This window comes from Zeus faber (assembly GCF_960531495.2).
Source record: "Zeus faber genome assembly, chromosome: 3".
In the NCBI taxonomy this organism is placed as follows: Eukaryota; Metazoa; Chordata; class Actinopteri; order Zeiformes; family Zeidae; genus Zeus; species Zeus faber.
This window is the reverse complement of record NC_137190.1, coordinates 37,104,545-37,129,897: the sequence shown is the minus strand read 5'-3', so window position 1 is coordinate 37,129,897 and position 25,353 is coordinate 37,104,545. Positions and strand designations below refer to the sequence as shown.

General features: G+C 44.1%; 2 protein-coding genes across 4 annotated transcripts in view; one reads left to right on the top strand and one right to left on the bottom strand.

The window, feature by feature from the left end:
* Positions 1–19,362, bottom strand: part of ano1a (anoctamin 1, calcium activated chloride channel a) — a gene marked incomplete at its 5' end in the record, with an annotated part of 104,810 nt that extends 85,448 nt beyond the window's left edge. Inside the window, one exon of the mRNA XM_079997361.1 lies at positions 19,302–19,362. Coding sequence (XP_079853487.1) covers positions 19,302–19,362 — 61 coding nt within the window. The remainder of the gene's footprint in view (positions 1–19,301) is intronic.
* A 3,696-nt stretch (positions 19,363–23,058) lies between these two features.
* LOC307227661 (apoptosis regulator BAX) overlaps positions 23,059–25,353 on the top strand; it is a 42,637-nt gene continuing 40,342 nt past the window's right edge. For all 3 annotated transcript variants that reach the window (XM_079997052.1, XM_079997051.1, XM_079997050.1), the window contains exon 1: positions 23,059–23,394. In XM_079997052.1, the coding sequence (XP_079853178.1) occupies positions 23,307–23,394 (88 nt within the window). In that variant the 5' untranslated portion in view covers positions 23,059–23,306. The remainder of the gene's footprint in view (positions 23,395–25,353) is intronic.

Sequence of the window (25,353 nt, the reverse complement as noted above, 5' to 3'; positions counted from 1 at the left end):
ATGAAAAACAAACGCAGACTGTTAGTCCTCTACCACCAAACTTTACAGTTAGCACTATGCATTCAGGCAGGTAGCATTCTCCTGGTCTCCGCCAATCCCAGATTGGTCCATCAGACTGACAGATGGTGTAGCATGATTCATCACTCCAGTGGCGATGTGATTTACATAACTCTAGACGACGCTTGGTATTGTGATCTTAGGCTTCTGTAGAGCTGCTCGGCCACAGAAACCCAGTTCATGGAGCTCACAATGAATAGTTCTTTTGCCGACATTGTTTCCAGAGGCAGTTTGGAACTTGGTAGTGAATGTTGGACAGATGAACAGTTCTGTTATTTCAGTGTGGCTGAAATTGCCACATTTATTTTACACACTGTAACTTAAACATTCAGTCTCAGATCCTTAAGTGTAAGTACACTTACCATATACACGTAAGATTAAAAAGTGAATTCAAGTGAATCTTTACAACAGGTGTTAAAAAAGAAAGAAAGAAAGAAAGAAAGAAAGAAAGAAAGAAAGAAAGAAAGAAAGAAAGAGAAAGCCTTTTATCTGGTAAAATTCAAGGAATCCGGATAGAGTTTGATGCTGGGAAAGTACCATGACATTTGGGAGGACATAGGAGCACTAATTTATATCTGTACTTTTCAAACTGTATCCAAGAACAACAAAGCCCCACCTTGTAAATTTACATTATAAATCTACCTTTTTTAAATCCCTCCCCCAAATCGCCTTAATACTGCAAAGGGATTGGGAACTAAGCTGACTGAAACGGAAGGAGTTCTAAACAGAACCGCATCTATGGTGGCAAATGCAAACGTTGCGAAGCATAAAGTAAGATGGGCCTCAGAAATGGAGGACCAACTTTTATTTTTTTCCATTTTTTTGTCAAAACAAAATAGTGCAAAAACTGGGAAAGCTTCTTCCTGCTGTCTTCCGCCAAGTTTGTTTAATCTAAAGTCATGTTTCGAGACTGATTAATAGAGCGTGTGGTGTGGTGTTTTGGCCAAATCATTGCTCTCCACACACTATAGGAACTGGTAAATGTATCATGATATGCCGTTATGTGTGGAGTTTTAACCAGCAGTCTCAGAAAGGTGTGTTTCAAACTACATTGCGAGCCAGTGTTAGAATTTGTTTGGATGCTTTTCTTTTCAGGTGCCACTGCAGATCAAAATCTGAGGGCAGCTGTTGCCAAAATATGTTCAAATGCCTGTCACTGTTGTTGGGGGGAAAAGGTGAATAGAAAGCGATCCGCCCTGGCCTGAATGATCCCACAATTTGCATGCGCTCATCTCTTATCATTATGTTTGTTTACCAGCACTCCTCCCTCCCCGCCAACTCAGGTGTGGGTGTTGGTTTACGCACCACACCCATGTCTTCCAGAGAAATCGTCATGTTGATCTTCAACCAGTACGGGTGCTGCTGAAATAGGAGTAGTGTGCTTCAAATTTACAGTCTTTTGTAACACTGTAGGTGGAGCTTTGTGGAAACCCTTGAGTGTGTAGGTCAGAAATGCGGTGGTCTCCTTGGAGATTTCAAAAAATGTTCAAGCAGTCACAGCCTACGCTGATGGCATAAGGTGCACAGAATGTGTTATCACCGGGTGTGTTCAGTCTGTATTTTAAGGTATAGTAACCCTGGGTCAGAGTCTGTTTTAAGCATTTCTTTTCATTTGGTTCTCGGGAGTGAGGAGGAGTAGGCTTCGGCGAGGAATTCTTCCTGGCCTCTGTTTGGTGTTGGGGGTATGTGGTGGCTGGGATGGCTTGAGCAGCCACACCTGATACTGGTTGGATGGGCTACCGAGCGGCAGGTTTAAAAACCCTATCCACACACACACTCAGGAGAGGAGCCCATGTCATGACATGTTCAATCTGCTCCTGGCTAATTCCACCAAGCCTTCTTGCTACAATTAAATGTTGTTAACAACCCCCCGTCGTCTGTGTCTCTGTGTCGGAGGGCCCTGAAAATGGCACTTGTGTGGTGGCAAGAACTGCCACACAAATATAACAGGGCAGGTCAGTCTCACCCTATGATGAATCACAGGGCTTGGAATGGGATTTTTATGTGCTGGGACACTAATCAATGAGAAAGGTTATTGCAGGTTATATTATTTCAGATTCAATATTTTTTCTTTGATTCTATAATTGTGTAATATATCCACTTCAACATGTATATGTGTCTGTATCTATCTATCTATCTACAGTATCTATATTTGCCACATTCCCAAGATGTAGCCAGGTGAATCTCAGCACAACATGATCGAAAGGGAAAGCAATCCTACAAGCTAAATAGAGGCTGTTCTAATTTCCTGTCAGCCCCAATTGTCATCTATCTCCTAAAACAGTGAATGCTGATCTTGTAACCTCAAACCACGACACGACTGGGAAAACTAATTATGAGCAATATAATACAGGCCGGTATCATGTGCATTTGCATTAAAAATAAAAAATTCTGTAATAGTTGTGCGTGGGGGGCACTGTGTAACCATGCTAAAAAAGTAAACTGTCAATGTTTCTATTAAATCAGAGTTTAAAGTGATGTTCTGGTGAAATGTGTGTGATATTATTAATTTGGGGTTCTAATTTTGTCTGCTGTCTGCATTCCTAAAAAGCTAACACTAACATGGCGAACGCTAACACTGTAACCCTATACCTGCACCCTGTGGCAGTGGGTGCATCATGTAGTCATGCAGGTTAACACTAAATTAGAATAGTAGCAGTCCGAACCCCTTGTACAGTTACAATGTCCTATTGATTCACATTCAAATTCTCAGCAAAGGCAATTTATTATTGTTATTATATGGCTGCATACCAATTGCTCATTAGTTGGTCTAACAAGCAACAGGTAAAACCCCCATCCCCACACTCACTGAGGAGAGGAGCCCTTGTCATGACACATCTCTACCTGCTCCTGGGCTAATTGCAACTAGCCCACACTCTACAATAAACTGGTGTCTACAACCTTATCGTCTGTGTCTCTGTGCCAGAGGTCCCTGAAAAAGCCACTTGGGTGCCGCGTGGTAGGTGCAACTGCCACACTGGCACCTGAACAGGGACTCTCCAGCACGGGTAAAGGCTGGTAGGCTTCGGTCAGGTATTCTCTCTGGCCTCAGTTTGGTGTTGGTGTGGGGAGGGTGTGGTTTGAGCAGCCACATCTGACCTGGATCTAGACCTAATTGGGGACCCAGGATCAGAGTGGCTGCCTACCTGTTGCTCATTGGTTCGTCTAACAAGCAACAGCTAAAACCCCCATCCCCACACTCACTCAGGAGAAGAACCCTTGTCAGGACACATCTCTATCTGCTCCTGGGCTAATTCCAACTAGCCCACTCTCTACAATAAACTCATGTCTACAACCCCATCATCTGTGTCTTTGTGCCGGAGGTCCCTGAAAACGCAACTTGGGTGCCGTGTGGTAGGTGAAACTGCCGCACATGTTAAGTCATATGTATGCATTTGTGGGTCTATTTGTACATGTGAAAGAGGTTTTGCACATTTGTGGATTGCTTCCTGTCAGTTTGTGGGGCACGTGACATTTGGGGCGCAATGGCGCAGGAGGTAGAGCAGGTCATCCAGTAATCAGAGGGCTCCTGGTTTTGATCCCCTGTTCCTCCTGGCAGCATGTTGAAGTGTCCTTGAGCAAGACACTGAACCCTTAAGTGCTCTCGATGAGCTGGTGTGCACCTTGCATGGTTGTCGCTGCCATCGATGTATGTGTCAATGGGTGAATGTGGGGTATGTATTGTAAAGCGCTTTGAGTGGTCGCAAGACTGGAAAAGCGTTTCATAAGATGCAGTCCATTTACCATTTGTGACTCACCTCCTATTTGTTTGTAGATTTTTGTCTGATTTGTACTGCAGCAGATCTGCCACAAATATGTACCATAATGGTCCGTGTATGTTTTGTCATCCGATTTTCCAGAAACAGGTATTAAAAAACAAAAAACGAGTGGTTATTTGATTTTCATTTAAAAATACTAAAATGTAAACATAAGGCTGTGGGAGTCTCCATCCACCGGTTTGGGTTTAGAGAGGGAGACGAATTCTTTCTGGCACTGGGGTGCCGACATGGTGTGAGTTTTTATTCCAGATACAGAGCAGAAAGGCACCTGAGGAGTGACCGTTCTGTGTCACCCCCCTGCCTGTCAGACCGTTCGATCTCATAATCGACCTCTGCAACCGTGTGACCACAATAGGGCCTTGCCACGTTGTGAGCAATTTAGAGCTGGTGCAAATTGTCTGAGCCAAGCCCAACTGTCATATAAGTGGCTCTGACGTTCCTGAGCAAAGGAGTCAGGAGCAAATTCTCCTGTGACAGCTGCCTCAGCCTGTGTAACTTTGCTCTCAGGTCCATAACATACTGAACCTTGTTCTAACTGGTGCTAGGCCCTTCCTCCCAGTTTTCTTTAATTAGGTCTTCTCTTTCTTAAAATCCCGTGGAGGCCTCGGAACCTCTCACACCGCAAACAACAGGGGCTCCAACCAGTTGTCCCAATTAGGGCTGTTATCCGGAACAAACTTCCGAGTCATGTTTTTCAGAGTTTCATTAAAGTGCTCCACCAGGCCATCGGTCTGGGGATGATGACTCCTCTTCCTGTTGTTTTACCCCCTCCCCCCTTACCACTTCAACCCGAAGACACTTAATATCATGTACACAGATGCAACGTGCATGCATATATGTGCGTATTCAAAGGACACGTCCACACGGACACACTTCCTGTCATGACAAGGCTAAAATTAAAACAGGTTTTTGGTTGGGAGCACAGCCACCGAAAAGAGTGTGCGGGAAAATTTCTCAAAGTCGTTGCCTTGCAGACCGATGCATCAGGAAAGTGTCTGTCGCTTGACATGGAAGAGACCATTTGGCACAGAATTGCTTGTCTTTAAAAAATAGCATCGTCTGTGTCCCTGAGGCGATGGCTTGAAAGCGGCTGGACCATGCTGCAGTGACTTAAGTGTTTGTCTTTGACTGGTAGAGTAAGCCTGTTTATTGAAAGCCTGAAGCAAATGTTAAGCAATTGTTGCTAGGCTAGTTATTTGTTTGTGTGTGTAAGAGAGGGAGAGAGAGAGAGAGAGAGAGAACATGACTGCTCCAGGCCAAAGGCTGGTGGGGGGTAAACACAGTATCTGTCCATTCATTGTGCTCTTGCAGAGCGAAAGGAAAAACCGGACAGGCAGGGTACGTGGAGGCAGGAATGAAGTGGCGGAGGGGAGAGGGGGTTGGTGATCGCCTCAGATCACCAACAAAAGCACCTTGCCATTACTCACCCAGCAACTATTCAGTTTGTTGAAACAAGACGACGCCATTCTCCTCTTTTCTGACGCTAGGGATGCCCAGCCTACTGGGCACGAGACAGATTTAATTTAGTCCAACATCGCCACCTTGTACCAGAGATTCAATTGACTATTGAATATTGATAATCTTCTCTTTAGGTATTACTTTAAGGAATATAAGATACAAACTCTGAGCCATACAAAGTTACAAAGTGACAGGTAGTATTTTAAGACTATTAAACTTTATCATGTTTGAAATATATTAAGTTAAAGTATTACAAGAAGATAATTGGATTAAACAAAGCGCAGCGCATTAAACTATATAAATATTTGGGCATTTGGGGATAACTGACAAGGACCAAATTAAGTTCTACAAAATACCAATCTAATAACATCACTGTCAGAATTCATAGACATCCTAGAGATATTAATGTCTCTAAACTGTATTGACTGGTAACAATAAGCATAAACAATTTCATAATACAAGGAACATGTATTTATTGTGTATGTGTTTTTAAATATTTTCATTATTTTTGTGTTTTAGGGTTCCCTTCCAGATGCTTCAAAGATTTGTTACAATTACAAGAAAATTGTGTAGCCCATTACACACAATTGATTTCATTATACAGTATATCCTCTACGATTCAAGTCAGTTAAACCACTTACCTGAGTTTATTTATTTATAAGTTTATAGAATTGATTTTCATTTTAGCCATAATCATGCAGCCCTATTTGAGAATGATAACTGCTGTTAGTTTCGGCATAGGAAACCCACCCACATCCACAAACGCCGCCCGATCATAGAATTACACTGTGACCAGGCTGGAAGGAATGAACTTCTGCAGTCACAAAACACACTGGAACAGAGAGCCAAAGCACACTCGTCCAGTGGACTTTAACGAAGGGCCTGGAAGGGCCTCGACCCTGCCTATTTGCTGCCTGCAGCCATATTTAGGTGTCCAGCCCGCAAGGCTTTAACCCTATTGTTTTTGTCTGGACTTTTAGGATTCTAGCCTGTAGGGCTGGAGCCCTACTGTTACTGTTCAGGGGGAAATTCTCAGAATTTTGAAGTCTATTACTATCAGGAACACCAACTTCGGCATAACACACGAACACGGTTGAAGTCTTGTTTGAACCGTGTTCTCACAAACATCTCGTGATTTCGATTTCATTCATATCGATCCACATACAGAGCAGATATTAGCAAAAAACTGACCAAATTTGACCAATATTACAGACACGAGCCATTGCATTTCAGGCAGAAATGTGTCCAACCCAGCTAAAACTATCTGGAAGACATATTTTGACAGAAGCTATGAATACGGTGGAGGTGTTGTTTAAACCGGTATGTCACGAGGATCTCGTGGTTAAAATTACATCCAAATCGATCCACATACGGAGCAGATATTGGCAAAAAAACGATCAACTTTGATCTATATTACAGACACGGGCCAATGCATATCACGTCAAAATATGTCCAACCCAAATTATCGGGTAGATCTGTTAGTTTGATATTTTAAATCTGTGGTCTCCATTACTTTGCCAAATTAATGAAAAATACAATAAAAAGTAGTTCACAAAAACTGGTCACCAATTAACCAAATAATTCAAGGAAAAAACTCAACAAATAAATTACATGCTGACACCCTTCGTCCTCTGAAAACAAAAAGCAAGACTGATGGGGGTCCAGTGGGGTAGTAAACCCTAAGGGGCAATGCCTCCTTCATAGAACTGTAGTTACAAAGCTACAGTAAATCTTGTTTTATGTCAGGAAGCCCCACCCCTTGGGGGCAATGCTCCTATTGGTATACTAGGGGTGGAGACCCCTCTCTCACACTGGACCCGAACACACCAAGTGCGTGGTCCAGGGTGCAGGCTGAAGCAGCCAAAGCAGGTAGTGAATGTCATCTATGCACACCGCGACCCTTGCAATCCATCTTGCCTCACTGAGGGCCAATGGTAAGTAACTAACACCGCACACTGTGTAAGTCACTAAACACAGGCAACACATCAGAAATCTGAGTGGCCCGTGGAAGAAAATATTCAGTAATTCCGCTCGGCTGCAACGCCGAGCACCAACTGGTTCAAGACTCTCTCCCGCTCCTGCTCACTGAACCTGGAACAGCTGACCATCTTATGCTGTCCATTCTACCTCCCCCAGGAATTCGGCATGGTCATCATCACAGCGGTTAATATTCAACCGCAAGCGGACACCGACACAGCACTATCGGACCTATATGATGCGTTGTGCGGACTTCAGAACAAACATCCCGATGCGGCTGTGGTGGTGGCTGGGGACTTTATCAGGGCAAACCTTAAAAAAGTTCTGCTAAATTTCCACCACCACATCACGTGTGCTACCAGGGGAGATAGAACTTTGGACCACTGTTACACACTGTCCAAGAACGGATTTAAGACTGTTTCGGTTCCTGCTTTCGGGAAATCGGACCATGCGGCTATTGCTCTGATTCCTGTTTACAAGCCGTGAATCGTGCGTGGAACTGTAGTGACAAGGGACGTGAGGTGTCTGAATGAGGGCCCTGGGTTCTGAAGAATCAGAGGCCATTGTATAGTGATTGTATGGTATAATTACTAACATATGTTACTTTTAATTTATTGCTTCCATGTCAAACGGAGAACAACAATAACAACGTGTCTATTTAGAGGCCCTATGGGAGAGGAAATGTGTAGAGGCCTCCAGCTTGATCAGCAGAGGAAATGTGGAGGGAGGCCTCCAGCTTGGTCAGCAGGGGAAATGTGTTGAGGCCTCCAGCTTGGCCAGAAGAGGAAATGTGTAGATTTATGTCGGACAAGTGCTGAATTGTGACCTATGTATTGTGACCAGATGGGCTACATGTTCTCCGTACTAATATAAAGGACGAGTCTTTTACTTCATTCGAGAGAGAATACTTTGTTCTCTCCTGGACAATCGATGGCAAGTCCGGTTTGATGCTGATTTGTGTAATAAAACGATTATTTTAATCAAGGCAGCGTCAGCGGAGACTCCTTCTTCATCAACACATCAAAATCAACCAGAAACTACAAAGTGGCGTCATGAACAGGATGTGTTGGGCCTCATCTACCACTGCCGCCCTGCTTCAGAAGTTACCACTTTAATACCTCAAGGGTGAGTCTTCACTTACAATACGAGCTGTTATGTGGTCTGAAGCGGTTGCATTTTGTGCAGATAGTCTGCACTAACAAGAGCAGATTGTGTGGAGTTGAGAGATGATGTGTTGATGTGTGAAGTGAGTTTCCGTCTAAATTGGGGTTTATTAAGTTGTAAAAGACGTAAATAAGGGGAATAAGAGAAAAATATACGAAGAAAAAGAGAAATAGAGAATAGTGACGAGAGAAATAAGAAATAAGGTAAAAAGTAATATTAGAATGGCAGAATTAGTAACTCAAACGCAGTTAAATAACCATGCAAGATTAAATTAAGACGGGGCCCGTATCCTTTAACGGTAAGACGTGTACATTAGCTGCTGAGTGAAAGTTGGCCGTATGATAATATAGTAACAGTCAAATCTGTGTAGAAAAAACAAAGAGGAAATAACCCTGGCCAGGGGAATTGGCTAAATATTAAATAAAATGAAATTAGATGAAAAAGATGAAAGTAAAGAGAAAAAGAGTGAGAGGTTAAAAGCTTAAAAGAGGAAACAGATGAAAGTAAAGTGAAAAAGAGTTAAAAGTTAAAAGCTTAAAAGAGGAAATAAGCTTAAAAGAGGAAATAAGCTTAAAAGAGGAAATAAGATGAAAGTAAAGTAAAAAAGAGTTAAAAGTTAAAGGCTTGAAAGAGGAAATGAGATGAAAATAGAGTTTGAGAAAAGTGGGGAAAAAAGGGCTGAACCTGCCCAGGAGAACTTGTGAACATGCATGACGAGAGACGAGAGAACCTGATTTAAAAGATAATTTGTTAAAAGTTTGGCCAAAGTGAAAATTTTGAAGGAATTAGAAAAGTATAAATGAGTCAACGTTAAAATAGCAAGTTAAGCGCTGTCGAAGTTTTTGGAGGGTCAGATATGCTCCTGATCAGACATCTCTCTCTCTTTCTTTTTTCTTTTTGTGTGTGTGAGTGTGTAAGTGCCACGGCTACAGATGTGTGAAGAGCTTTGTGTAATGTTTTGTGTATGTGTAAGTGATATATAGAATATATGTGTTATTAAATAGGTATACATATGTGGTGAGCAGTTGAATAATACATAAAGAGAAACATTTCTTGCCCCTTTAGTGATAAATAAATATGAGCCTGTTTATGGACCTTGTAAAGTTATTACATTACATTTAGCAGACGCTTTTATCCAAAGTGACTTACAATTATTCAAACACCGACGGACGCAGCCATCAGGAGCAATTAGGGGTTAATTGTCTTGCTCAAGGACACTACAGCATGCTAGCAGGAGGAGCCTGGGATCGAACCAGCAGCCTTTAGATTACTAGACGACCAGCTCTACCTCCTGAGCTACCATCCCCCTAAGTTGATAATAAAGATTATGAGCCTTTCCTTAAGGACGTTTGATAAATAAATATGAGCGTTTTTTCCAAGGACATCTATACATTTGATAAAGGATATGAACCTTTACAGGACTTTATATATTTGATAGCAAAATGTGCCTTCTGAAGGTCTAAAGCCACAGTCTGCCTGCACATGCATGTACACATCCAGAAAAGAAAAGAAAATCTCCTGCTCTGAATTGGAAGTAGGATTTGTGGATTGTTTGATTAGTGTGTGGATTTTTTCTTTGTCAATTTATGCTTGGTGTGTGTGTGACAGTGCTTGCTGTGAGTCCTGTCTGGTTAAAAGAGCAGACAGTCTTGATGAAATAGAAGGAAACGCTGGATTTGGATGCAAGAAAAGAGGTTTTGTGTTTCGGCTGCTGAGTGAAAGAAAACAGCTTTGATTTATGACTCTGTGCGTAACTGCATTGGGCTGGGCTGTTCCTACGGCAGCAAAAACAGGATGTTCACTCGCTGACGACCAGTCCATACTGGAAGTCTTTGCTAAATTTAAGAGGTGGAGCAAGTGGTGGTGCTTCATATAGAGTGGAGCTTAGTCGACTCCCCCTGACAAGAGGGGCTGAGAAGACGCCTCCTCCCCTCTACTCTTTTCTCTGAGTATGATAGAAGAAAAAATAATAAAATAAAGTTAAATAGATGAATAGAATAAAAATAATAAAATAAAATAAAAATAAATAGATATATAGAATAAAAATAATTAATTAAAGGTGATGTCAGATTGACTAATGTACTCTTTAAACTTTAAATGCATTGCATGAAGTAACCATTACTTTATTTCAAGTGTGCGCGAAATAAAAATGTTGATAATGTATGTCACACTGAATTGTATTACAGTGTGTATAAGAATTTAGAGTGAGCCTAAGACAGAACTCTTCTGTCGGTTTTTTCTTTTTTCTTTCTTCCTGTCTTTTACTATGCGGAGTGAAAGCTGGGAGAAAGACAGAGAAGATGGAATGAGTCTGAATTGGATCATCTAAAGGGCAGATCACAAGACATCTGGCAGATCTTCACAGACACTGAGGCTTGTGGAAGACAGCATTTTGGAATCCTGAATCCAGTTGAACCACCATCCATCCAGTTTTATCCACGAACTCTCTCAATAGACACCTGCATTTACCTACATGTCTATACATTTGGTTATAATGTACATGTTTAGATTGTTTTCACATATAGGCTTGTAGTAGCTCTTTTTAATACATTACATTTGCAATTATTTAGTGAGAGACTTGGCAACAAACTGACTAATTAAGGCATTTGCCTAATTAATGGAGTATTATTGATTTGATTGATCACATGTGGAAAAGCTGATTTGATTTAATTACTGTTGAGTGCTGTGAATATTGGTTTCATTATCTGAGTATGGTTTATCTAGGCTGTTTTGAGAGTGAACATTGATATAATTTTGATAATTTAACATAAATGAGTGTGATCCGATGCATCAGATGATGAACAAGTGAAATTGCTTTCACAAGTGGGAAGCGATTGGTCTCCTTTGGAGTTAGCAAATTTAGCTGTTTTTTGTTGAGTGTGATTACACGGTGCTTTATAAATACATTTTAAAATAATTTGATTTGATTTACAATAAAAGAAAATAAGAGGGTAATTAGGTTGTCAAAAATGGATACTAAAATTTCAAAAGTAATCACTCCTATTGATGTAGTGCGCAAGAATAATCGCCTTATGAAAGATATTGCAAAAATATCAGGGAAGTAATTTCCCCCTGGGATTATTAAAGTATTTCTGATTCTGATTCTGATTCTGAAATGGAGCAAGCCTGACATTGAACAACTGTGGGCAGTTGAAGGAACTCTTAACCTGGATGTGATTAAAACAATGCAGGTGCTTGTGTCCACATATAAAGTAAATCAAAAGAAAGGCAAGAAAGGAAAGAGACACAGAGAAAAGGCAAACAGAACTTGGCATTCTGCAGCTATTCGTAAAGGAGGGACAGACATGGTTCGAAGCTGCAAAGGAAAAAAGAGAAAAAAGTAGACAAGAAATAAAGAAAAATGAAAAGGAAACAGAAAAATTGATGGCGAAGATTACCGCACCCTTCTCACATACTGCATCTGTAAAGAAGCCCCCGCCTTATGAAAAGGAGGTGAAGTTCACTGATGTTTATCACCAGCTCCCAGTGATTACACAGGAAGGCAACTATCTCTTCAAAGATGAGGATGAGCAAATAACAGAGATGGGCAAGGCTAAAACAACCATCAAGATGTATCCGAGCTCCAACAGTACCAAGAGAAGGAACCGTTTGAGAAGCAGACAAAGAGTCAGAAGTCTGGAAAAAGGAATAGAGATTGGGAGTGACTCTGGCGAAGCTATTGGAGGATACGAGCCAGCAGTCAGACAGATGTTGACTAAAGTGGAGAAAAAAGGAGATCGACCAGTGAGGAAAATGGCTCCAGGAACGGACGACACGGATAAGAGTGAACAAGGTGAAAGCGATGAAGAATCGGAGAAAGAAGGTCCTTCCTGTTTTCAACCGTTAGCAGCCAGCACTGGGGTAGGAGATGACAGACGCATGGTTTTAAGAGAGATTGAGAGGAGTATAGACAAATGCCTTGAGGACCTAAGTGTCTCCACCTGTCCAGACGTTTAACAAGAATTGGAAAAACAGTTACAAGAACTACAAATAACGGCGAAGAAACGACAGAAGAAAAAGCCTCAAAAGCCAGACACATTGAGGTATGGGCTACATCCAAGAAAAGGAAAGAGACCCGACAAAATGTGTCCAGTGATAATTTGAGGACGAAATTTAGAATACAAGCCTTGGCAGAATACAGACATGTCTAACATACTCGAAAAGTTACCCACTCTTCAAGATGGAGCACCTCCGTGGATCTCAAAGCTGGAAGAGGTTTTGGTGGGAACACAGCCTGCCATGGGAGATATTAAAAGACTTTTGGCTAGCCTCATTGGAGTCCCAGCTATGGAAGTGATCCTGCAGGAGGCAGGCCTTAACAGATACATGGCAGCTGCTGTGTATGATCCAGAATTGTTTGCTGCAAGTAGAGGTCGGATGTGGAGAGCATTGAAGGAAGCATTTCCAACAAACGTACACCCGGACAACATCTTTTTTGAGGCATTGGGCCCACAGGAAAATCCAAGAGCTTATGTGTCAAGAACTCATCAAGTGTGGAGAAATGTCACAGGAAATGATACAGATCTGAATCAAATGGAGAAATCAATTCTCTGAGCTAAAATACAGAAGGGGCTGGCTCTACAACTGAGGAGCAAATTGGCAGAAGTGGTTGGTATTGGAGGCATGCCCAAAGGTTTTTAAACGGATCACATAGCACATCAAGTCGAGCTATATTGGAAAAAGGAGCACGACCAGAAGGAACAGGACCGGGAGACTATCAGAAAACTCAACCAAATACAGTTGGTGGATGACAAGAAGAAGGAAAAGAAACAAGCTGTGGTTATGCAGAGCCAGTCACAACCAAATCAATTACCAATTGAGGTGGCGCAGTGCATTGCACTGCTGCCTCACAGCAAGAAGGTCCTGGGTTCGATTCCCGCCTGGGGCGCTGTTGGCACCGTGCTCCGGCGGGTTATCTTCCAAAAACAGGAGCCTTTCTGTGTGGAGTTTGCATGTTCTCCCCGTGCTCACATGGGGTTTCCTCCACCTCACGTCAGTAAGGACCCCCACCAAAAACATGCACCCATCACCGTCTGACCAGCGATGGACACTTATCACCTGGTCCCCGGGCGCGTCCACGTATGCTGCCCACTGCTCCTGGCTGTGCCCCCGGAGGAAGGACAAGCCAGGATGGGTCAAAAGCAGAGGATCCATTTCACCGGCCACCATCAAGCATGTGCGTGTGTGTGTGTGCAAGCATGTGTTGTGGAGTGTCGTGTGACAATTAAAGACTGTTTCTTCTTCTTTCTTCTACCACCACAACCACAGCAAGGACAGGTTCAGGTTCTACCATCTGTGGTCCCCTCTGTTTCCTTTCCACAGCCAGTTTTTGACCAACCACAAACATGGAGAGGAAGAGGCCAAGGAAATTTAGAAGGAGGTAGAGGAGGAAATTTACAACAGTCTCAAGGAACGTGCTATAATTGTGGACAACTAGGCCATTTTGCACGTGACTGCTACAGGTTCAGAGGAGGCTTCAGAGGAGGCATCAGAGGAGGCTTCAGAGGACAACCACAGCCACCCAGGGGACCGGCAAACCCTAACAGGGGTCCGGAACCTGGTTTCTAGGGGTGCCCGGAAGACTCGAAAGGGAGGTGTCAGCTGGTAGTATCAGGGTCGGAGCAAGATCCAAAAATAGAGGTGAAAATAAATGATAAGCCATTGGAAGTAACGGCAGATTGCGGAGCAGCTTTCACCTGTGTTCGGCCTGAAGATGCTATACATCTCCCCATGTCTGACCAATTGGTACGGACAATTGGGTTCGAGGGTGTGAAACAGGGTGTGATTCCTCCCACAAAACCAATTGAGCTCTGCTGTAGAAATCAGATAATCACACAATCTATTTTGGTGTCAGAACATACGCCCATTGCACTCTTGGGAAGAGATGCTATGTTCAAACTAAATTGTACAATACCGTGTACACCGGATGGCTGTCTGGTGGATGTGCCACCTGATGTCTACCACCAATTTTTTATGGCATCAGAGACTGAGACTTCTTCAGTATATTGGATTGGAAATCTTAGTCCAGAGCTAATAGAGCCAGCCAAGATGTGGGAGAAGTTCATTGTGGCGAATATGCCTGATGCTAAGCCCCCTGAGTATCCACATCACTGCACGTTGAAATATTTCAAGAAAGCTGGCCAATTGGATCCGGATGAATGGTTGAGTAGTCAACCCAAGCATGTTCAGCTTGTGCAGACCTTGTGCTGCATAATCGTGGGACCACAAGGAGCAGCTATGAAGATAAACACAAATGAGTAATTTGAGAAAGAGTACGACATTGAGAAAAGTGTGCCACATGTGACTTTAATGGTGGCTGAAGGATTTGAGCAGAAGCAAATAGGAGAAATGATGGCAGAAGCTGAGGAAGCCATTTTTGCACCAATAAGGAGAATCTTGCTATCTGGATGAGTGAAGAACAGAAGTTCATAAAAATCATGATCGCAGCTCAAGGACAAGCACAACCACAAGTGGTACAGATGACACATGAGTCAATGTTCAGTGCTAAATTGGACTCAGACAGTGTGAGAGAGGAGATGCTGCAACAAATTCCAGAATGTTTGTGGTATGATAAAAGAGACTGGAAATGCTCAACTCCATGGTAACCTCACCTGGACACAGGAAGATCTTATGGCATTTGAGATGATCAAACAGAGATTACAAGAAGCTCCAGCGCTAGCGCTGCCAGACTCCTCTAAGAACTTTTTGCTGTATGTGGCTCCGTCCACTGGAGGCAAATATGCATGTGCAGTTCTCTGTCAGCCCACAGGTACAGGGACAAATCTTCAACCTGTTTGGTATTATTCTACTGCCTATTAAGGAGTAGAATTGGGGCTACCACGGTGCTACAGAGCAATGGTGAGAGTTCATCTAATGTATGAGAAAGCATCATCAGTAACTATTGGTTACCCAGTGACAATTCTTACCCATCATAGTCTCAGGAATCTTTTGAATTTTGGTATATGTACATTGACTATGTCTAGGCTAAGGGACTATCATAGGCTCTTAGAGCAAGAAGATGTCACCTTAGTAAGGTGAGTCACGGTAAATCCTACTGAGAATTAGCCAACACCAGAGGATGGAGTGCCACATGATTGTGTTCAGGAAGTAGAGAGATATGCAAAGCTCAGATCAGACTTGCAAGCTTTCCCACTGCATGTGTCAGATGTGGAGTATTGGACTGATGGGTCCTGCTATCGAATAGGAGACACACTGAGTGCTGGTTACGCAGTAGTCAAAGCCCAGGGAACTGAATTTGTTGTTGAGAAAGCAGAAGTAATACCACAACCTGCTTCTGCGCAGCTTGATGAGCTTGTTGGCCTCACTGAAGCTTGTCTATTGGTTGAAGGCAAGCGAGTGACAATATATACAGATTCTGCATATGCACATAATGTGTGTCATTTATTTGGATCAGTGTGGAAAAATCAAGGATTTAAGAAAACCAAGGGTTCTCCGATACAGCATCATGCCCAGATAATGAAATTGTTGCATGCAATGATGAAACCAAAGGAAATAGCTGTAGCTAAGTGTGCAGCACACAAAATGGACATGTCATGGGTCACACAACGTAACAAACCGGCTGATGAGGCTGCAAAAGCAGTTACAGGAGCAAACAAAGCAGGCAAGGTTATTCTGGTCACCCATGAACTGGACTTGGTAGATAAAATCACGCTCAGAGATGTGATCTCGATGCAAGAAGCGGCGTCAGCCATAGATTAACAATTATGGTTGGACCGAGGGGCCACACAAGATTCTACTGGTCTGTGGAGAAATAATGAAGGACTGATGGTAGCACCCCCCAACCTACTAGGTCTGATGATTCAGGAAGCACATGGGTTAGCCCATGTTGCAAGGGGGAAGGTAAGGAGAAAAATCACGCAAGAGTATGGTTTTTGGGCACCGTACTTGCTTGAGCAAATTGATTATGTCATAGGCAGATGTACAATCTGTCTTAAAAACAATGTTTGAAGGGGTGTGATGAGTCCACCCAGTCACATTCCAACTCCGACAGGTCCTATGCCTGAGTTGGTTGTGGATTTTGTTGACATGATAAGACCAATAGGAGGTAAAAGATAAATGTTAGTCGTCGTGGATAGATTTTCACGGTGGCCTGAGGCATGTCCAACCAAGTGTAAAGATGCTCAGTCAGTTGCCAAGTTCTTGTGTCGTGAGGTCATAAGCAGGTGGGGACTTCCAGATCGCATATCCTCAGATAATGGGAAAGAGTTTGTGGATAGAACAGTAAAATTAATTCTGCAAAAATTGGGAATCAAACAATGTTTAGGAGCTGTTTATCATCCGCAAAGCCAAGGTGAAAAAATGAATGGTGTGCTGAAAAATTACATTGTTAAAATCTGTCAACACACAGATCTGAAATGGTTAATCATATATTGGAATAATGTTAAAATATAATGCAAAAGTGAAATTATTATACTGTATTTGATGTGTGTGCAAGATACTGGCTGGTGAATTTTTCTTTCAGGACCAGTATGAGGTTGGCTGTGTCCAGAGATCCTAACAGCCTAATGGACTTGAACACTCAAACATGGACATTCAAAAATGGAGGATGAAAATGGACGACGGACCCTGAATGAGGACATCATGATCAGGAGTGTCGAATGAAATAGCATTGAAGATTGATGGTGTTAAAAAGCAACAGTTCAATACATACATAGGTGTTATGGACATTGATAATAGGCAGGGACAGGTTCATTGGAGAGTCCGATGGGTCGACCAGCCTGACTTTGGACAAAATTTTTGATTTATTTCTGAGGTTCTGAATGTATGCATTACTATGTAACATTTTGTACAGTTCTAAACCCTTCTTTTTGGTTAATTGATTTGGAGTGCAATAGGTGGTTGCCTGGGGCAGAGGAACCGTGAGAGAATTTTCCTGTCTTGTTGAAAGAACTAAGAAAGGAAGCTGCCAGATGGGTTTTTCGCTCTCACACTCCACAAATTTATTGTATTGCTACGACTAAGCGTGTTCAGCTGGGTATATTATAACCAGTCTGTTTGTTAGTAGGTGATTTCTATTAAGCCAATTAACGTCGTAAGTTCAATGACTCTTCTCTCTGTCGAGACTTTGTGTAGTCTCAAAGGGGGGAAATATGAGGTGTCTGGGAATGAGTAGCGTCCCAAGACAGTGCCCATTGTATAAAATAATAATTATTAACAGACAGTGGCAGGTGTCTCAAGAGAAAGACAGAGCCCATTGTCAGGGGTCCTGGTGATAAGGAAAGTGAAAACGTGAACGTTGACCTATGTAGGGTAATCAGATGGTCAACATTGTATCTGGCTTAGCATAAAAGCACCTGTCTGAGTGTCATTCGACAGAGAATCCATCCGGCTCGGTTCTCTCCTGGGCATCCTAGGCAAGTCCAGTCTGATGCTGTTCTTTTGTAATAAATCTATTATTTTACTCAAGCAGCGTCAGCGGTCACTCCTTCTTCATCAACACATCAAATTCATCAAGAAACTACACGCTCTTACTGATGTAGACTGAGACATGTTCCAATCAAGTTCCAGTGACGTCTGGGAGTTTACGGAAGTAGCTACGAGCTTCATAGCTACGTTAGCGGACAACATCGTTCCCACGGGGAAAGTTCAGATATTTCGGAAACAGAAACAGTGGGTCGATACATCCATCTGCGATGCTCTGAATGCTCGCACGGCCGCTTACAACGACGGTCTTGTGTCCGGAAATATGGACAATTACAAAGCAGCGTTGTCCAATCTGCGGAGGGACGCTCAACGGACGTACAGGGTCAGAGTGGAGCGACAGATGGAGAAACGGGACACCAGATGCTTGTGGCAGGAGCTGAGGACTATAACAAACTACAACAGCAGCTCCTCCCCAGCCACGACTGTGGACACCTTCCTAGCTAACAAACTGAACTCCTTTTTTGCGCAGTTTGAGTCTGGCAACAACACCGCTAGCTCACCGGCTAATTGGAATTACACCGCTGGGTATGAGCACTCATGAAGCGTTTTCAGAGGCTGATTAAGGATTACATCTGCACCTACATCCCCCGCACCTTGGACCAGTTTGCGTACCAGCTGAACAGATCCACGGACGTCATGAAGGACCCTCACCACCCCAACAACGATCTTTTCCAGCTTCTGTGGTCAGGCATGCGCCTTCTCAGTCACACAGCAAGAACAGAGGGAATGAGATAGAGTTTCTTCCCTCAAGCCATAAGGACTGTCAATGCTGAACTCACCAGGGAACCCAACAAAATGCACTGAGTCACTCACAAAGGCACCACTGCCTTACTGTACTGTATGTAGCATACTGTACTGCAAGTTACTGTATCACTGTTCTGGGTTACTGCATACTGCACTGTCGTGCTGTTGTATACTGTACTGTATCTCCATACACACTTTATTCACATGCACTTAACTGCATGTCTGTATATACAGATAGCTTAACCTATATACATAACTCTATTCCCTTCACTTCTATTTTGTACCCCCACTCTGTATTACCTTTTTGAGTCTTATTTTATTTTAATTTAGTTTAATTTATATTATTCTATTCACTATCTGCATTACGTTTCAGGAACCAGTTAGTTTCCGTTAGTTAGCTGGGTAGGAATTAGGTTAGCTATTATGTTCTGTTTTGTAACTATTGTGCATAATCTCCGGGTGAGTTGCAAAGACATTTTACTGCATATATGTATGAAAGTATGTCTATGTATGTGACAAATAAACCTCTTAAATCTTGAATCTTGAATCTTGAAAGGGAGCCTGCAGAAACTTTGTGCAGGTTGAAACAGACAAATGGGGGCAGCGACGACCAGGATGCCACTGTACAAATGTCCTGGACCCCGACACCCCTAAAAAGGGCAGTTGAAGCTGCCACACCTTGAGTAGAGTGGGCATTGAGAGTGGTCAGTGTAGCTCGACCCGTCGACTCATTAGCCATCGCGATACATTGACATAGCCAATGAGATAGGCGCTGTGCAGAAAGCGGCCACTCCATAGCACACAAACAGTTGGAGCTGTGCGGTCCACGTGTACATGGTACACAGACAGTGAAGCCGTTCCTGCCGCACACTCTGGTGAAGAGGAGAAAAAAGGCCCTACAGGTAACGGGAGGGAACAATGCTGCAGAACAGGGGGTCGACCCGCCTGTTGACGCACCACAGCTCAAACACGTTCCACTTTGAGGCATAAAGCCAAGAAGTGGACTGAGCACGAGAGCCCATGATGGTGGAGATCACAGCCTGTGACAGTCCACGCTGTTCAAGCCTGCTCCATTCTGGCACCAGGCCAACAGAGGACGTTCCAGGACAGGTAATGAGGTCACTGATTCTCCAGCTTGCAACAGCGCATCGCGGTGCATGGGGATCCGCCACAGGCCAGCCACCACTAATAGTTGGATGATCGGGGTCTACCAGTTTTACTGACAGCCTCTCCAAATGCACTCGTTCCATCAGTCTGGGCAACAGCCCCTATGGTGGCAGTGCATTTAGGAGACCCCTCAGTCGTGAACACATCCACCCCCAGAGGGGGGTCATCTGGAAGGACCACAGAGGACACTGAGCAGTCTCTCTCTCTCTCTCTCTATATATATATATCTATCGCTCTCTCTCGAGGCAAACAAGTACACCCACACTGTCCCGAATTGTTTCCTGTTGTATTGTAAAGCTGGAGCACTATATCCGGATGGAGGCGCCACTATGCTTCGCGGGTCTGGGGATTTCTCCAGTAGGCTACATCCCTGTTGAGAGATTGGGGCACAACCAGCAAGCATGGTCGATGGCCCACCTGGTTCAACCAGAGCCCTTCAAACCATCAGTGGATACTACGCATGTACAGGAGGCCCAACAGCACTACTTCCTGGGCTGCTACCAGCGGCCCGAGCAGCTTCATGATAATCACTGCAGTCACTAAGTGGCCCACCCGAACACACCTGAGAGTGGACACAACACACAGAGGAGACGCCACCTGGCATAGCTCTTGCACAGGGGATGAGCGGCAAGCTGGGGGGTGTTTACCAAACAATTCTCCAGGCTGACAGGTGGGGACACAGCCCAAGGGGGGACCGTCATAAAAGGGATGATCGCGGGCTGCCAGGGGTATGTGCGCCTCAGTGGAGTGCAATGTGGCCAAAGTCATGGTTGGTGAACACGCCCGGGCCCCAGCCTCGGACCACCGATGTTTGGGTGCTTCTTGGGCACCGCAGGCTCTGGGGCAGCGTGTCCCACGCGGCGCGCTGCCCTTGTGCAGCCATAAGGTCCCGCTTGGGCGCAGCATGCACCCAGCGGCGGGGTACCTTGTGTGAACACACCTGGGCCCCAGTCTTGCTGGTAGCCCGGGGTTCAGGCGTTCATGTGCTGTAGGCTCGGAGGCAGCATGTTCCACGAGGTGTGCTGTCTTCGTGCAACCGTGGGAGTCCCGCCTGGGTGCGGAATGCGCCCAGCGGAGAGGTACTGCGTGTGAACATGCCCGGGCCCTGGTCTTGTCAGTGGTCAGGGGATTCAAGCGCTCATGCACCGTAGGCTTGGAGGAAACATGTTCCAGGTGGGGCGCTGCCCTCACACAGCCCTTGGAGTCCCGCTTGGGTGTGGCACCGTGCACAAATAGCCTCCGGTTTTCTTACCTCCTCATGTGGGAGGGGGCTGAAGGTCCCGCTTTGCAGTGGGGCAGCACTAGAGCTACTGTATAAACCTAACGCCACGCATGCTCAGAATAAGTCTGTCATGGCAGAGAGGTAGGAGGTGATAAACCTTTATCCCTTTCATTAAAGAAGGGCTCGACACTCCAACTATATGGGAGGGAGCCCGTTGCTTGCAATGTACGCTTATTATAAAACTGCAGATCCGAGAAGGACCCAGAACTCCCATGAACAACAATGTGTGTGGGGGGGTCTGGAGTCGCTTGCTCTATTGTAGGCTCGGGGTATCATGGACCCCAGTAGTAGTGGTCGAGAGAGGGCATGGCAGGAATCATAGACTCAATTGCCTGCTCCTTAGGGGCTTTAGCCCCCCCCCGCCATCAAATCTACCTCCGTGGTAAATGGTGATGGAGGCTTTGGAACACCCAGGCGCCCCGCAGCGGAGGTGAGGGTTTTGTAGAAATCTGCCCGGAGGGGTCAATCTGAGAGCTACCTGAGGCAGAGCGGGTCGGTGTGAAGGAGGCCTGGCCTCCTTTGGCCAAAAAAAAAAGGTGACATGCCTGAGAGGGAGGCTTTTTTTTCTTGATTTTGAATGGTTTATGTTTGGAATTATTTAGAATTAGCTTTCCTTCTTATTGACAACAGGGGGAACAGTATTTGACAGTAACATTTTAGCTTTTTTATTATCAAAAACAAGGGGAACAGTAACTGACAGTAACACTTTCAGCTGTCAGGATGCATTCCCCCTGTTATAAAGGACAAATTTAGGGATATCAGGCTGAAAATCACAAGAATTACATATCGTCGGGAAACAAGTCAGCAGTATGAATTTGACATGTGTGATCGTCCTTTCTTATTGAACACAATGCTTTCCCCCTATTATAATGGACACATTTAGGAATAACAGGCTGAATATCACAGGACTAACCTGGTTTGGGGAAACAAGTCAGTACAGTTGTATGAATTTGACACGTGTGAGCTTTCTTTCTTATTGAAAATAGGGGGAACAGTATCTGACAGTAACATTCTCAGCTGCCACGATGTGTTCCCCCTGTTATAATGGACACATTTCGAGATACCAGGCTGAAAATCACAGGGCTTACCAAATGTGAGGAAACAAGTCAGTAGTATGGATTTGACCAATGTGTGAGCTTCCTTTCTTATTGAAAACAGAGAGAACTGTATCTGACAGTAAAATTCTCTGTTATCACAATGCTTTTCCCTTGTTATAAGTGGGTTGGTTTGAAGACAAATGTAAAACCTAAAAACTTGTGTGACTAGTTGAAAGTGAAAGTGGACTTGATGGGACAGAAAACCATCAGATATACGTAGTTTACTCTAAACAGCTGAACTAAAGTGGACGACAGAGCTATCTTGTGGCCAAATCACGCATTTTAATTTCTAAAAAAACAACAACTTAATTTAAGAGGTGGGGGGGGGACAACAAAAAGAGAAATGTCATGAATAGGTCCAGGTATTGTGCCTTTTCAGAACGATCGCAAATTAGCCTATTATCTATGTTCACACTCGGCAATTGAACTTTAACAAAGGGCCGACTACTCTGGACCCCGCTTATTGCTGCCCGTAGCTATATTTATTATTACTCATATTTATTTATTTTTTTATCATCATCACCTGTTTAAATATATTACATTTTTTTAATCTCTTTTTTCTTCCTGTCATGCACTGTTCTGTCAACTTCTGTCGAGCTGCTGTCACTCCTAAATATCCATCTGAGGATTACATGTAATTGACGAGATGTTTTTGTCCAAAGCGACTTACAATAAGTACATTTGTCACAGTATTAATAAAGTGTTAAAAATGTGTATGCGATACATGTGATGGAGATATACATATCTCTATCATAATTATAATATACTTATAATTATGATATACTATTTTTTTAATCATTTGTTCTTCCTGGCGGTAGATGGCGGTAATACTACGTATATTAGGATGCCGGCCGCAGAAGAAGAATGTCACACCCTCAAACAAAGTGCACCGCCGCCGAAGTTAGCTTTTTCCTCCGCGCAGGGACTTCCTCCGTTCTGGTTGGGGTTTTTTCAGGGCGTTCTATGTTCTGATCGAACAACTGGGTGTCCGCGACAATCCTCAAGAACACGTTTAGACGGCGTTTAAAGTTTCACTCCTTAAAACTTTCTGGTCGAGGAAGTTATTTCCTGTGAATAAGTGGCGGTGGAGTTTCGACCGCGACTCGTCCGGGAATTTTAGGGGAGGAAGTCGGTGCCATGGCGGACGCGGGACGGGGTAGGGAAAAGAAGACTGGAGGAGAGGGGGAGGAAGGAGAAGAAGTCCAGGGCGCCGTGGGTGGAGAAGGTAGGCCTTGGATAAACTCCAATTTCCTGGGTGTGACTCTAAACGGAAGAAAAGTATGTACGCCGTGTACAGTAAAAAATGTGAAATGTCACCGGTTTGAAAAGTTCCAGGCCCTTGTTTGCATTTAAAACAAATAAAGGGATTTTTTTTTTGTAAAATTAAATACATCATTTTCGCTGTTAAGTCAGAACGGATGTGTATTTTCTTGTTGGGGGGGGGGGGCGTAAAATGACAACGTCACTTAAGTATTGGAATGCCTACTGACGTCACGCTGACGGATATGGCAAGTCGTTTTAACATTTATCCATAGGTCGAACTAGTCACTTTTTAAATGTTACTAGAAACAGATTTAGTTTTACTAGTCAAAATGTATTAGGTACTAGTACTTATTTATTATCTTTTATGCAATGTTTCTAGTCACTAGGACTGCCTGCCTAAAATTTTCCTGGCCACTCGTATTATTAGTACTATTAGTCGTCAGTTCAAGTCATTTGTCAACTAATTATTGCATGTTCATGATATTAATTTGATTATTTAAAAATATATTTTTGGGGCATCAGAAAATCGTTTGAGTTCCAGGGCTGAGAAAGAATGTTATAACTAACTTTGTTCAGGGGTGTTTTGAGGCCACAGACTGGGACGTACGTACTCTGTGAGTCCCATGGAGATGACATCAACTCCATGACTGACTGTTTAAAATAGTACATCAACTTCTGTGTGGATAACACCATCCACACCAGGACAGTGCGATATTTCCGCAATAACAAGCCCTGGATCACCAGCGACCTGAAGAAGCTGCTGAATAAGAAGACGACAGCCTTCAGTGACGGGGAGAGGGAATAACTGACGAGCGTACAGAGGAAGCTGAAAGTGAGGCTGAAGGAGAGCAAGGAGCCATACAGGCAAAAGCTGTAGAGCAAGCTCCAGCAAAACAGCGTGCAGGCTGTGTGGTCAGGAATGGGAAAAGATCATGGGCTTCAAGGTGAATGGGAACAGGCTGAGGTAAGCCTGGACACAGCCAATGAGTTGAACATGTTCTTCAACATTGTCTTTAGCTGCCTTCTCCTCTACCCCCAACCAGACAGACCCCGCACCCTCCCAGCCCCCACAGCTGCTTCCCTCCCACACCTCCCCAGTGTTCAAGATCACAGACACACACTGTGCCTCCCCCCACCCCCACTCCCCACCACAGACTTCAATACAGCCCCCCAATACATCCCCCCCCCCGTCAACAAACAAAGAGCAGCCCTCTACCTCCCCCACCTGCCCGTCTGTTTCCTGAAGAGGTAGCTGGAGAGACTGCACCAGAACAAGGCTGCAGGTCCAGATGGTATCAGCCCCAGGGTCCTGAAAGCCTGCTTGACCAGCTATGTGGGATTCTACAACACCTCTTTAACCTCAGCCTGAACCAGGGGAAGGTTCCAGTGCAGTGGAAGACATCCTGCCTTGTTCCGGTACCTAAGAAGTTTTCTCCATCTGCCCTCAATGACTTTGCCTACTGCCCCAAAGTTAGAGTCGAAGACGCCATCATCTACCTGCTTCAGCGAGCCCACTCTTACCTGAACAAAGGCAGCACTGTGAGGATCATGTTTTTTGACTTTTCCAGTGCTTTCAACGCAATCCAGCCTGCACTGCTGTGAGAGAACCTCCAAGAGATGCAGGCGGACACCTCCACAACCTCCTGGATTATTGACTATCTGACAGACAGACCACAGTTTTTGCGGCTGAGGGAATGCGTGCGTGTCTGAGCAGGTGATTAGCAACACAGGAGCACCACAGGGGGCTGTACTTTTCCTCTTCATCCTGTATACCTCAGACTTCCAATACAACTCAGAGTCCTGTAATTTGCAGAAAATTTTGGATGATTCTGCAGCTGTGGGGTGTTTCACTGGTGGACAGGAGACCGAGTACAGGGAACTGATGGACTGCTTTGTGGCATGGTCTGGGAACAACAACCTC